General features: G+C 49.6%; 2 protein-coding genes across 5 annotated transcripts; both read right to left on the bottom strand.

Annotated features, from left to right (window-relative positions):
* Positions 1-168: 168 nt before the first annotated feature.
* Positions 169-2,635, bottom strand: LOC136534148 (mitogen-activated protein kinase kinase kinase YODA-like). The gene is made up of 2 exons (XM_066526620.1): positions 2,016-2,635; positions 169-1,021 (listed from the first exon to the last, which is right to left on the bottom strand). The coding sequence occupies exons 1-2, from the start codon at positions 2,432-2,434 to the stop codon at positions 451-453; spliced, it is 990 nt and encodes a 329-aa protein (XP_066382717.1). The 5' UTR covers positions 2,435-2,635; the 3' UTR covers positions 169-450.
* Positions 2,636-5,528: 2,893 nt separating this feature from the next.
* On the bottom strand, positions 5,529-10,534 carry LOC136534147 (UDP-glucuronate:xylan alpha-glucuronosyltransferase 1-like). Of its 4 annotated transcripts, XM_066526618.1 has the most exons (4): positions 10,179-10,243; positions 7,911-7,969; positions 7,606-7,812; positions 5,530-7,536 (listed from the first exon to the last, which is right to left on the bottom strand). In XM_066526618.1, exons 3-4 carry the CDS (start codon positions 7,677-7,679, stop codon positions 5,859-5,861), a joined length of 1,752 nt encoding a protein of 583 aa, XP_066382715.1. In that variant the 5' UTR covers positions 7,680-7,812; positions 7,911-7,969; positions 10,179-10,243; the 3' UTR covers positions 5,530-5,858. The 4 variants fall into 4 exon arrangements, with proteins under 4 accessions (XP_066382713.1, XP_066382714.1, XP_066382715.1 ...); XM_066526616.1 differs by lacking the exon at positions 7,911-7,969 and having other exon boundaries at positions 5,529-7,536; positions 10,179-10,534; XM_066526617.1 differs by lacking the exon at positions 7,911-7,969 and having other exon boundaries at positions 5,529-7,536; positions 7,606-7,809; positions 10,179-10,534.
* Positions 10,535-12,965: the final 2,431 nt, after the last annotated feature.

Genomic DNA, 12,965 nt, shown 5'->3' with positions numbered 1-12,965 from the left:
CATGGCAGCCTGATATGTTTGTGCACTAGGATTAGATGGGTAGAGTTGTATATATAGCTTTTCACTGTAACTCAGTAAAGAGAGCGAGTTCAGTTTTGCCATCTGCTCTGCAGAGCTCTGGCCAACGCTGGTGCTTGTGCTGTGTATGTGTGCGCTCTGTTCTCCCTCACTTCTTCTACCTCTAGCCATAGTGTATGGTCGGCTCACCCGTTCCGAAGATCAGGGGCCAACAGATTACACCTAGTAACGAATTGGTGTGGCAACATTGACAAAAAGAGCGCGTTTATTAGAAGCTGTGTTTTGCAGAGTTGGAATCTGCACATAGACTTCAACAATTAAAACATCCACTTCGATACAAAAGTTTATAAAAATGAGTTTGTCTTACCATTATATTTATATCTTCAGGAACCAAAACAAATATACCGTGTAACGAAAGACCTGAATGGAACTTTAAGTTTTATTAAAATGTGATACATAAGGGCATTCATACCTGTTGAATCCAAGGTAAACCTGACCAAATGTGCCACTACCTAACAGCTTCCCCTTTTTCCACTGTGATTGGGATTGGGCAGAAGCAATGGGAGATGAAGGAATGGGACAGCTGGCAATACGAGCTGGAGGACGAGGCAAGGGTTGAGACAGACTGCTCACAAAAAAGGGTTGAGACTGACTCTTCAGATCATCCATCATTTTAACCATTGACCTTGAACTAACCCCAAGGTCTCCTGGAGTTGCAAAACTGGAAGCAAAATCATGCCCTCTTGGTCCTGGGGAAAGACTCCTCGTTCTTGCACGAGTGTTTTTATGAAACACTCTACCACGCGAAGTAGTCCCAGTAGTTGCAGCTTCATAGCTTTGCAAATGAACTTCTCTGGCATTGGTGACAGGCACCTCAAAAAACTTATGGTGCTCACGCGGAGGCGGAGCACTACATGAAACAAGGTGTTTTTCTTCTGTCATGCGCTTATGTGCATCAGGTGGCATAGTTCTTGCTCCAGGATAGACAAATGGATCCACATACCTAAAAGTTGCAGTGTTGCACCAAGGAATAGAAAATGTCACAAAACATAACAGGACTGACAATGACAGATAGTCAGAGGCGCAAAATAGGTACAGACGAAAATAATAAACATGCAACTCTGACAAGGGCAAGGAAATAGGAAAAAGTGTGGAAATTCAAGATAAAAAAATCTGGAGTGTGGGTGGGAGATTTTGGGTTATTAGAACCTTTGATTGAGGAATTCTATGAAATCAAAACTAACTGAGGTAAGAACTCGAACTAATTGACTCTTGTGTTTAATAGGCCAGATAACCCATGGTCTTATACCAAGTGATCATTGCTGTATATGCAAAAAGTATTTATCCTCCACCAAGATCTATCCAGTCTTCATTAGGCCTTTGTCAGCCGGTTTTGGTGGTACTTAACATTAATGGTAATAAATGCTTGAATACCACATGTAAATAATCCAAAAAAGGATCACTAGAAACCCTAGTAGTTCAAAAGATTGGCTTTACAGGGAATTATAGAAACTAAGATAACATCAAAAGTAATGATTCAAATGACAATATAATCTACTAGACTGTTAGGTTTGTCACAGGACTAAGGTTGAAGAGCATGCACACCAACTACTGCAAGGATAAGCAAAGACTTGTCCAAGTGAAACACGCCTGGTTGCAATTTCTCACATGATGACAAACCATTGACCTTTGACTCCCCGTGTGCACGGCAGTCGGCAGATGACAGGCGCGGAGGGACGGGCGAAATTGGTGCGAAACCTCACTCACTACTCCTTGGTCATGGCGCTCAACCGGAAACCACTAAACTACTCACATTTGCACACCCACATCACCACAGAGCTCCATTTGTGTAGTCATGCAACGACACTGGACATAGACGACTAATCGCATCATTTTCGCTGTACTCACGCACCCTGAACGTACATCGTACAGATTACGGCAACGAAGGAAACTGCGAAGCAGCACGTATCCCGCGTAGTAAATGCAGCATTTTGTACCTGTGATTTGTGTTATCCACCACCTCGTCCGACTCCGACGAGCTCCCTCTCGAAACCGGCGAGCCACCGCGCGCCGATTTGTGCACGGGGCGCGGGAGCGGTAAACCCTGCCCACGCCCACGCCCAGCCGCCGCTCCCCCAGGTCCTGACCCGCCGCCGCCGCATAGCGTGGAGGCAGCGGCAGCGGCGGCCCTATCCGCGCCCCGCGGCCCCGCCGGCGCCGGGGAGCCGAGGCTGCGAGTCCACGCCCGCTCCCACTGGGCCGACGGCGACGCGCTGGCGGACGCGTACGCGGTGGTGGGAACGACGTCGACCGCGGGGTGGCGAGGCGAGCAGGAGGCCGAGGCGGAGGCCGGCACGGGCCCGTCCTTGCGCTTGGAGCTCGGCCTGGACCTCCTCCTCGGCCACCAAAAGGGCATCGCCTTCTGGTGCTCCGTCCCTCCCAGCGGGAGCGGGAGCGGGAGCGGGAGCGGAAGCTCGGTCCCCGAGGCGCGGGAGGGAGGTGGTCGATACGCGCAAGGCGCAACACAGCTGCTGCGGCCGCGGCTACGAGTCCACGACTACGAGCGTCTGCGGTCTGGCCGCGCTGCGTGTTCGGGTCTTGTCTGCGGTGCGCGTGCGCGTGCGATGTGCGAGCCGGTTGGCGGGTTTCTCCCGGTGACTACTGGACTGGTGTCTGGTTGTCGTCGATCGTTTGTCGCCTCGTTTGTTTTTTCGCTGCAAGGGCCGGAGTCGCTGCCTGTGGGGGCACATCATAGTGTAGACAGAATATTGCCACAATCTTTTATGGCGCGTGTACTTAGCGACAGCAAGGAGCACAAGGACACGTGTCAATGTGTGACTCGATTAGGGTGTTTGGCAAGACTCCTCCTGAGGGGCTTCTTCGAGGAGTCAAATCTGTTTTTGGAAGAGTACAACGCTGAAAAGACAAGCTGAAAAGTATTTTTCGCTGATTTGTTGTAAGAGAAAAATAATGTTCCTTCGCTGAAAAAGTACGCCTCATAACACAAGCGAACAGGGCCAAAGCGTTTGGTAAGGCTGCTCTAAATGAGCTAGAGCCAGTGCTGAGAAGTAGCCCTACCAACCAGACCCTAAGCCACCACCAGCTTCTTCCTCCTGTTCGGAGATAAGGGAGTAGAAGTTCACCACGCGGGCGTCGAGCGGTGGTCGAGGTCGTTAGTGGCAAGGGGGATTAGGGTTAGAAAATATGAGGCTTCGGGCCTCCAATATCGACGGCTTTACAAGGATGCCTAGGGCATGTGGCCAGCGATGGTGGCGGTTCGATGGGTGGCAAGTGAGGTGGCCGGGACATCATTGAGCGAGTAGTGTTTGACATCCGATGGACATGGCGGGCAGTTGAGGCGACCGAGCATAGCGTTAGGGAAGGACATGGCTATGGTGGTGATGCTGGTGAGGTCATTGACAACGAGGTAGCATGATGAGAAAAGGGGGAAGAGAAGAAAAACAGGACGTTAGGGAAAGGTTGCAGCGGTAGTGATGGGAGATGGATGATGAGGACGTTGACGAGTGCGGTGGCGGTGGAGGTTGCTAGTGATGGGGCACCTGCAGAAGGAGGATAAGGAAGAAATAGTGTGTTGCTAATGAGACAATGGTTGTTAAAAGGTCCTAGTATTTTGATGCATGCATGGAAACATGGAATCACCTCACCCGCTTTTCGTAATGGGTATGTCTTAGAGCATCTCCAATAGTTTTCAAAGCCCACTCCTAGTCTTGATGTTTGGGAAATATTGAAAGAAAAAAAAACACTCTCCAACAACTCCTTATCTCAACTTCTAATTTTTTCGCACTTGGAAAAAATCAATCTGATCGTGAGGAAATATATGCGCACATATCAATCAACAAATCTAGAGGTGAAAGGACGTAGGAAAGGAATAAGGAGTAAGGATATGGTTCCTAATATAAATGTATAAGAGAGAAATAAAGTATAAAAGTGATTGAGGTGATTTAGAAATAGTCTAGAATTCCTTATGCAAAATTTCCTTCTATATTTTAGGAGTAAGATTTTGAAAATTATTAGAGGAACCCAATAAATGTGCTCCTAAGTTTTTTTAGACACTTGAAAAAATTATTGATTTACCCGTTGTTTTTTTAGAAACTATTGAAGATGCTCTTATGTATCGTATGTTTTTGAATAATCATATCTACTTTGTTTGGCATCAGTCTTTTCAATTTCTTCTATTGTTGTGGACTTTGAGCAACTCCAACTAAACTAGGCCTCTACTTGGGGTTCGAGAGCTCTCCTATCTTTTGAGGTCACAAATTTAACCATCAACTCCAACAACAAGCCCTAATTGAACCCTTCAAATTGTTTCCAATAGACAATGACACGTTAGACCCACTTATAATTGGGTCCAATAGTTTTTCATTTTTTTCTTTCTCTTCTCTTCCTCACTCCTCACTAGCACTTTGCGCTGCACAAGTGCACTGCAGCATTACCAGCTCCAGTGCTCGCATGCACCCATCGTCGCGCTTGTTGATTTGTCAGTTCCGGTGCGCCGCTTCTCGCACATGACATCGCACGAGCTCGAGCACAGGGAAGAAGACCTTTGGCGTAGGTAGGTTCTAACACGGGGAACTTAATCTCAGTGCAGAAATGGGAACCTCCAACGTGCCGCTAGAGGCATATCCAACCCTTCCCCATTGGGTCCAGTGGTGGCCTCTGCGCGATGGCTGAGGCAACGAGGAGGCGGCGCGGTGTGTGGAGCCACTGTCGGAGAGGGTTTGTGGGGGAAGGCAGCCATCGAGGCGGTTGGATAATGCAAGCGCGCAGAGGAGGCGTCTCATGGTTGACGATGGTGTGTCATCTTGAGCTATAGTGGAATGGAGGCATGCGGCGGGAGGGTGATGGAGGTGCTAGTCCTTTGTGACGGCGGTGTGGGAGAGGAGAACAAGAAGGGTTAGGGAGATGGCGGCGAGGTGGAAGGGGCGGAGGAGAGGCATCACCGCGGATATGGGAGCAAGCTCCTTGCCCAGGCAAGGGAGCATCGCCGGGGTAGGAAACAAGGGTGAAAATGCGGCTTGGTGGGGGAAACGGGCCTGAAGCCCTTAACAGGTGTGACATGTGGACGTGGGAGTGAGGAACGGGAGAGGGTGGTTTGAGGGTCTTGGGCTTGATTAGGCACCTTCGACCTCAAGGAAAGTAGATATTGTTCACGTCATTCTAATGTGCCGATCGATTGGATAGTAGTTGTTACGAACATCTTTTTTTACAAAAGTTTTACTTTTACGTGTCATTGTATATTAAGATAAATGGAGTTTTAAGTTTACATCACCGTGTTTTTTTTTTTTTTTTTTGAGATGGACAACACCGCGCTTTTTAGCCGTACAAGAAGCAGTGTTAACTCGCTTTCAGACCGTGTCTCTGTCTCCACCGGCGGCTGCTGTCCAGTGCCGGCGTTTTAGACGCGTAGTGGCGCCCACGTAGCCCAGAGCCCCAGATCAACTTGTATTGGGTGTGGGCAGTGGATCCAAAATGGAGCGCGCGGTACGTTGAGCTCGCTGAGTACGCCTTTCATCGGAGAATCGAGTATTCACTCTCTGTTTCGAGTTAGCAAAACAGACCAAAATCATACGAAGAGGTTTTGACGCAATGAACCATCCACTTGGCATGCATGTGATGAGACGAGGGTCGTCCAAAAAGATTGCTGAGCACGTTGCCACGTGACAGACAGACAGAGAGCCTGACATCTCACTCAGACCATCTCAGGTCAATCCTGATGGCCATGGATGTGGATGATCGATAGCACCGAAATTCGAAAGCACGAGCACGGAGCACGCGCCGTTGGATGATGAATATGATGATGTTACTGCTGCCGTCAGAATTCAGAAATTGTCAATTAGCTTGGCGTACGACGTGGTGATCCGGTTCCCTTCCACCCGGCGGCCGGCGATCTCCCTCTCGCGGCAGGCCTCGGCGTCGCCGCCGGTGCAGATGCTCCGGCGCGGGTCGGTGATCCGGGCGCTCCAGTGTCCGTCGGAGAAGTTGGCCTCCCTCGCCCGCGCGACGTCCCAGCGCAGCAGCGCCTTCTGCCGCTCGTCCAGCAGGCAGAACCCCTGGAGGCGGCGCGGCATGGCGTCGTGCACCTTCCACCACCGGGCGTGCGCCTCGTCGCTGGCGAACTGGCGCAGCGCCGGCACGTTCCAGTTGCAGTCGTAGTCCCGGAAGCAGAACCAGGGCTTGAGGCCGACGAAGTGCACGGCGAGCGCGACGGGCGGGTCGGCCGCCAGCACGCGGCGCTTGGCGGCGGCGCGCTCCGCCGTGTCCCCGTCCCAGAAGTGCTTCATGTAGTTGGCGTGCGACGGCAGGCGGTGCCACCACGAGAAGACCTCGTTCAGGTACCCCTGGTCGCCGCCGTTGTACGACTCGATGTCGCCGACGTGGTCCGCCAGCATCCGGAATGTGCAGTTGCAGGGCTCCACCACCATGACGCCCGAGTTGAAGTAGGCGCCGTGGTTCCCCGTGGCGCTCCCCTCGGGCATCGCGAACAGCGGCTCCATGGGCCGCTGCACCAGCAGGTCGGCGTCCAGGAAGATCACCCGCTCGTACTCCGTCAGCGTCCACAGCCAGAACTTGCTGTAGTTCCACTCGTTGTACGCGTCCCGCGACGCCCGCGGGTTCCGGATCCGCCGGATCGTCCGCACCTTCCACCCGGCCGCCTCCAGCGCGCCGCGGTGCCGCGGGCTGATCGTCTCGTCCACCAGCGCCACCATGTCCCGCCCGGACCCGGCCATCCGGATGCTCCGCGCAGCCGTGATGGCGCCGCACGCGTACAGCTGCTCCGAGTGCAGGATCGTCGCGTACGCCTCGCGCTGCGGCGCCGCCGACACGTACGGCTCGCCGAGTGCTCTGAACGGCATGGCCAGCTTGCAGGACCCCACGGGGAGCTCCAGCTTCCGGCTGAGCTCGCTCACGTCCGGCCTGTACAGCCACACGTAGCCGTCGCGCGCAACCTCGTCACGGCACCTGAACAGGTTCGGCATCGGGAAGCACCGGCTCACCACGAGCACGTGCGCCGCCGCAGCACCGCCGTGGCGCGCGCGCGCGGCGAGACGCGCCGCGGCCAGCTGCAGGTGCAGCCGCGCCACGTCCTTGGACCAGCTCGCCGCGCGCCCGCACGGCAGCTTCACCGCGACGACGTCGTACGCCTCCTCCTCCGGCGCTACCGTAGGCTCCGGCAGGTCCGGGCACGCCGGCGTGCCGTAGAGCTCCTCCTCGTCGATCCACTCCGGGTACAGGTGCTCCCAGGTGACGTCCCTCCCGACGTGGTCCAGACGCACCGCGGAGGCGTCCGTGTGCGGCATCCGCGCCTTCCACTCCTCGACCTCGCCGTGGTCGAAGTTGAGCAGCGCCACCCGCGTCCGCGTGCCGCCGCCGTCCGCCGCCGGAGCGAAGTGCTTCGCCGCCGTCTCGATCTGCGACCAGTCGATCCTCAGGCTCGACGCGTACCCCGAGTTCGGCGCGTCCGGGTGCGACATCCAGCTCGCTTTCGACGCCTCTGGCCTGAAGTTTTCCAGTCATCAGGCTTTGATCACAAATAAGATCAGAGTACGTGACAAGATTTTTGCTCACTGTGTGGTGTGGTGGTGTTCATCGGCGAGGTGGATGGACGGCGAGTTGAGGAGGCCCATGAAGGAGCCGCACATGAGGAGGGCGAGCACGAACTTCACGTACAGCACCTTGCCGCTCCAACCTTCGGACAGCAGCGGGCTGAACGGCCTGTACTTGGCATCCTTGGCGTAGCAGCTTCCGATGCAATCCTTCCTGCTCAAACTGCTACTGCATTCAATTCAACACAGCAAAATTCGTATTATTATGAGTCTGTCTACCAACGACCATGTGTTTTATGCAGTTTTAATACATGAATTTTTTTGCACCATAGAATTAAGATCCAACAGCCTCCACCCTTCTTCTACCTCTAGCCTCCAGCCTTCTTCTATCTCAAACAATCACAAATCACAAGATCACAGATCCACAGATCACAAGAAATAATTTTTTTTTCTATGTAAGGACAAATCACAGCAGAGGAGAAAGAGGAGAGGCTACTGGAGGACACGTGCGGCCAGACTCCTCCACCGCTACTCAGGAGCAAGCTACAGCAGAGCAGCAGCCAGCCTCGAGCAGAGAGGCAAATCCTGACACCATATCCGGCCTCGAGCAGAGCTGATCCTAGGCGGCATGACCCGCGTCTGCGGCCTGTGCGACGGCAGCGCCCGTGCCCGTGCCAGCAGAATGGAGGGAAAAAGAGAGAAAAAATCTATATGTTTTTTTCGCTAAAACACATGTGTGTTATATAGCATTTCTGATTATATTATATTTACTGTCAGTAACTTTACATTCAGTGGCAAGAAAACCGAATAAACTCAGTCAAAACTCAAAAAGATGTGTTACACTGCTTCAGCAGTACCTTTCAGCGAATAAACAGTGTTTTTTTTCTCACGACAAATCAGCATAAACATTAACATAAGCCAAATTTCAGCGAAACGAATGGGTCTACAAGTGGAGCTCAGCATAAGCATCAGCATACAGCCAAATTGGGATCTCGTTACAAAGTAGTGTAGTTTTTTTAGGCCTTGTTTAGATCCCATCAAAGTTCCAAGTTTTTTCACTCTCTCTCCATCACATCAATTTTTAGCCGCTTGCATGGAGTATTAAATGTAGGTAAAAAAATAACTAATTACACAGTTTAGTTGGAAATCACGAGATGAATCTTTTGAGCCTAGTTGGTCCACGATTGGACAATGGCCCCGTTCGCTGGTCTGAACTTTGGCTGAAACTAGCTGAAAAACACTGTTCCGGCTGAATTGTTGTGAGAGAAAAACACTGTTCCGGCTGAAAAAACAAGCCGAACAAGCCAAAATTTAAGACAAGCGAACGGGGCCAATATTTATCAAATAAGACGAAAGTGGTACTATTTATCAGGTTGAAAAAAGTTGCAATCTAAACAAGGCCTTAACCGAGCTGTTAGAAACATGCAGTTTTTTTTACTGCTTTGTTCGTTAACATGCTTTTTAACTTTCATTACAGTGTGAATGGAAAGCTTGCGATGCATTTAATTTGGTCATCTATATGCCTGCTTGCAGTGACCAAATCCTGGTGATCCTCTTCAATTCGCATTTCGTTTTTCCAACTCAAGACCTGAGGAAGTCGTTAGTCAGAACTATCTCTTCACCTACTCCAGCAGGCCACCAAGAACAGTTAGCTCCATGCTCCCCAACGGTCCAGGATCATCACATATAATCAACTGCCAAACGTCATCAGCTCCATTGTCGTCGCGTCGATTTCTCATCCTTATCGCTGACTGCCGTAATCTCCAGTTCTCCATGGTCCCTGGCTCCCTGCTCTAGAGTTGAGTCTAGACTCGCCCTTTCGTTATCGCTGACGACTTCATCTCCAAGCATGCACCGGATCAATTGCTTGGTCAGAGAACAGGTGAACCAACCATGAAACTAACTCCGTCGGTACGTCGGTATTATTATAAAAATTATTAACTAGTCTGGGTTAGCTCGCCTAGAAAACTACTAGAAAAACAGGTTATCATAGGCAACTTTGAAAAACTAGGTTCTGTTAACTGTGCACAAGATTTGGGAGGTTCACCTATACTGTCTCTGAAAGTTACTTTGCGTGAACCTGAAAACTAGGGAGGTTTGACTTTCTGCGAGACTCTGGACCACGTAGGGCGCTCGAAGCGCGTCGTTTATATGTTTAAACTTTCTACCTTAGCGATAATGATGCGCAAACCTTTTGCGTATTCGAGAAAAAAGAAAGTTACTGGTGCTCTCAAAAGTCACAAGGATTGGTGAAATCGGTTTTCTTGACAATTTACCAGTGACCGACTTTGTAATGTTGGATTGTAGAACAGACGTTGGATTACCGAGTAAGCTTCCAACATATGTATGTTTCTGCTTAGACGGCGTTAACAATCAGAATAAGATGAGTGGAAAGGAACGTCGTGGAAACAAATATATTAAGTTGATTGACGAGGGCAATGAAAGTTAAACTTAGGAGAAAATCCGAGACGACTTTCAGATGAGTAGCATGCATGGTGTTCACTTCATTGTTCATTTGAAACAAGAAGATGAAGTAGCACAGGGAGAATTCACGACAGAAAAAATGGAGAGGAGAGGAGAGGAGGGAAAACTCACAAAGTTCTGTCCAAGCGGTGGCGTTTCTCTGCATGATGAGCGCAAGCAAAGCCTCTCATCTTGATGCACCAAGAGCAAGAGAAGCTATAGCTAGCTCAGATGAACCGAATCCTTGGTATCGCCTCTTGTACAAAACAAGGAAGATAGAGCAGGCCGATGACGAGCTTTGTTGATCGATAGAATTCCGATCCGATGTATATGGTTGATCCTCCAGCTATATCGAGATATGATCAACCCTTGTAGGTTAACAGTTGGAGCAAGTTCTCAACAGCATGAAGCAAAGCAAGTCCTACTATATGCTATATATGTATGTATGTATGTATATATATGAAGAGAGTTTAGCTGTGATAGCAGAGTCTCCCAAGTGGCAACAAGGGAAGGTCTGAGGACGAAATGAGGAGGTGCAACCAAAGCATGGAAGCAACTTATAGCTAGCATTGGGCACTACTGGGGCAGGTGAGCTGGTGAGAGACCGAAGTAACCCAGGAAGGGAGGACACTTGGTTGACAAGTTCAAGCAAGGAGGACCTGAGACCTGGTCCCTTTCACAAGTGTTGTGTTTGGAGAGCTAGCATCACATTAATGGACACGGTATCCCCGGCCTGCACTGCTGCAAAAGGCACATCAGCACATGCATCATGCATGCATGGAGTACTTTGCATGGAAGAGGTGGTGGTGGTGCAGTGCAGTGCACGGCCTTCCAGACCTAACTAATACTAGGATAGAAAAAGGAGTGGAACAATCCCCTTCACTGGTCGTTCAGTTGATCCCTTGTCTTGTTCCGTTAACACGTACGTTTCCATACATCCATCCTCAGTGATCATTCAACCATGCTGCTGATCAGATCGAATGGGCGCATCCATCTTTGCTTCAGGTCATCAGGTGTGAGTGTGACCTTACTTATGCTATATGTGCAAGGAAAGAGTAGTGTAGGTGCAACTCATCACAAAATAAAGCCTACGCCTGACAAAGATGTACACAACTGAATCAGAACCACATCGATCGATCACGTACTACCCTGCCTGCCTGCTTGAGTCTCTTTTGGAAGAGACGACCTTTGCTTTTGCTAGGTTTCTGAATGCGGGCATATAATGAATGACTGACTGAATGACTGAAGAATGAAGCAGCATTTTGTTGGTGAGATAGATAGATGAGTGCCTTTTGCTGTGGTTGGAACATGGATTGGCTACCATATACAATGCAAACACCGCAGGAGAGGAGAGAGGGAGATGAGTGCAGGTTTGAGAGACGTTCACCAAACCCAACCGATGCATGGATTTGGTTGGACCTGAAGCAAATCTCTGCAGACGACGGTGCTGCGGCCTGCGGCCTAGCTTTGTGGCCAAGGGATTCAGGTAAACTCAACCAAACCTTTACACTAGTAGTCTACTACAACAATGTTGTAAGCTACTCCTACCGAGGATGAAAAACAGGTCTGGAAACCTTATATATGTCCAAAGAAAATGAAAGAAATTTCAGAAGAAAGAAAGTGAAGTGAATATATATGCAAAGGGAATAATCTTGAATTGACCCTGATTGAACCATTAGGTGCGTGCGTTGTAACGAGGTCGAGTGAAGGTTGCAGAGCACCAAAGTAATCTTAACTTTCCTGTGTATTAGGTGAAGTGTGCGCAAGATTGATATGATCGATGTAGCTAGCTACCCGTGGAATATAAGGTTGATGAGTTGAGTTGAGGTCCAACAGCATGACTTGGACTGCCGATTCCAATTACACTCTCTCCCCGAAACGTAGTAGCCAGACCAAAGGGCAGGAAGGTGATGCGTACGTGATTTTGCAGAGAAGAATATACAGATACACGCCACAGACTCATGTGAACGTGATTGGACGGAAGAGGGGAAAAAACTAGTGTGTTGAGCCATGTTGTTTCTTAACTTAAGTTTTTGTATTCATTGGAGGATAATAACGAAGGGAGCAGGTCTTACTTTGCTTCCACATGGGGAGAGCCCATGTTTCTTCGCTATGTGTCCTATCTATCTTGCCTGTATTGCAACGAAAACACGAGGCAGAGACCAAAGGGTTTGAGTGAGAGCGCTTTTGATTGGAGTAGAGGGCACAGCACCAGCACGGATAACGCGTCTAGTTCAAAAGGGGAAAATAACGTCCTTGACCTTCCTAAAAATGCTCTGTGCAGCAGTTAACAACAAATGGAACCTGGCCTGCTTTTGCTGCAACTTGCAACCTAAGACAATTAAAGGCGAAATTGTCTTTAATCTAATCAAGAAACGAACGATCTCTGTTATTTTTACTATACTATTTTCTTGTTGTTGCCCTGGGCCATCCTCAACGGAAATGATTTCACCGGGCAGCACGCACGGTACGGTGACAATAATGTACTTAAATTCTAGCAAAACATGTATACACGACAGTGATTACAAATTTGTAGTGAAACATATATACACGACGCACTGGATAGGCAGCAAACCGAACCAAAGACAAAAACAAAGCTACTCCTTCGAAGAGCATCTCCAAGACCAGCTAAATTTCACGTTCCATATCTTCATTTAGCTATCTACTTCGTAAAAATCATTTCTCCAAAATTTAACATACTCCACCAGACTAGCCATATCTTTGAGAGAAAGGAATAGAGCTTGGAGCAACGCAAACATAGCACTAGCTATCAGCCTCACATACGTTAAGGTAGCATGGCATGCTGGCTTGCCAAATTTAACTACCAATGTTCAAGGAATAGCATGTCAAATGGGATAGCAATCGTGTTGGCTAGTCTTTTAGAGACTATTTTTTTTAGAGCTTTAGCTAAAAATAGCA

The sequence above is a fragment of the Miscanthus floridulus genome, unplaced genomic scaffold (genome assembly GCF_019320115.1).
Source record: "Miscanthus floridulus cultivar M001 unplaced genomic scaffold, ASM1932011v1 os_1572_1_2, whole genome shotgun sequence".
Classification (NCBI taxonomy): Eukaryota; Viridiplantae; Streptophyta; class Magnoliopsida; order Poales; family Poaceae; genus Miscanthus; species Miscanthus floridulus.
This window is presented reverse-complemented; position numbering and strand designations above follow the sequence as displayed.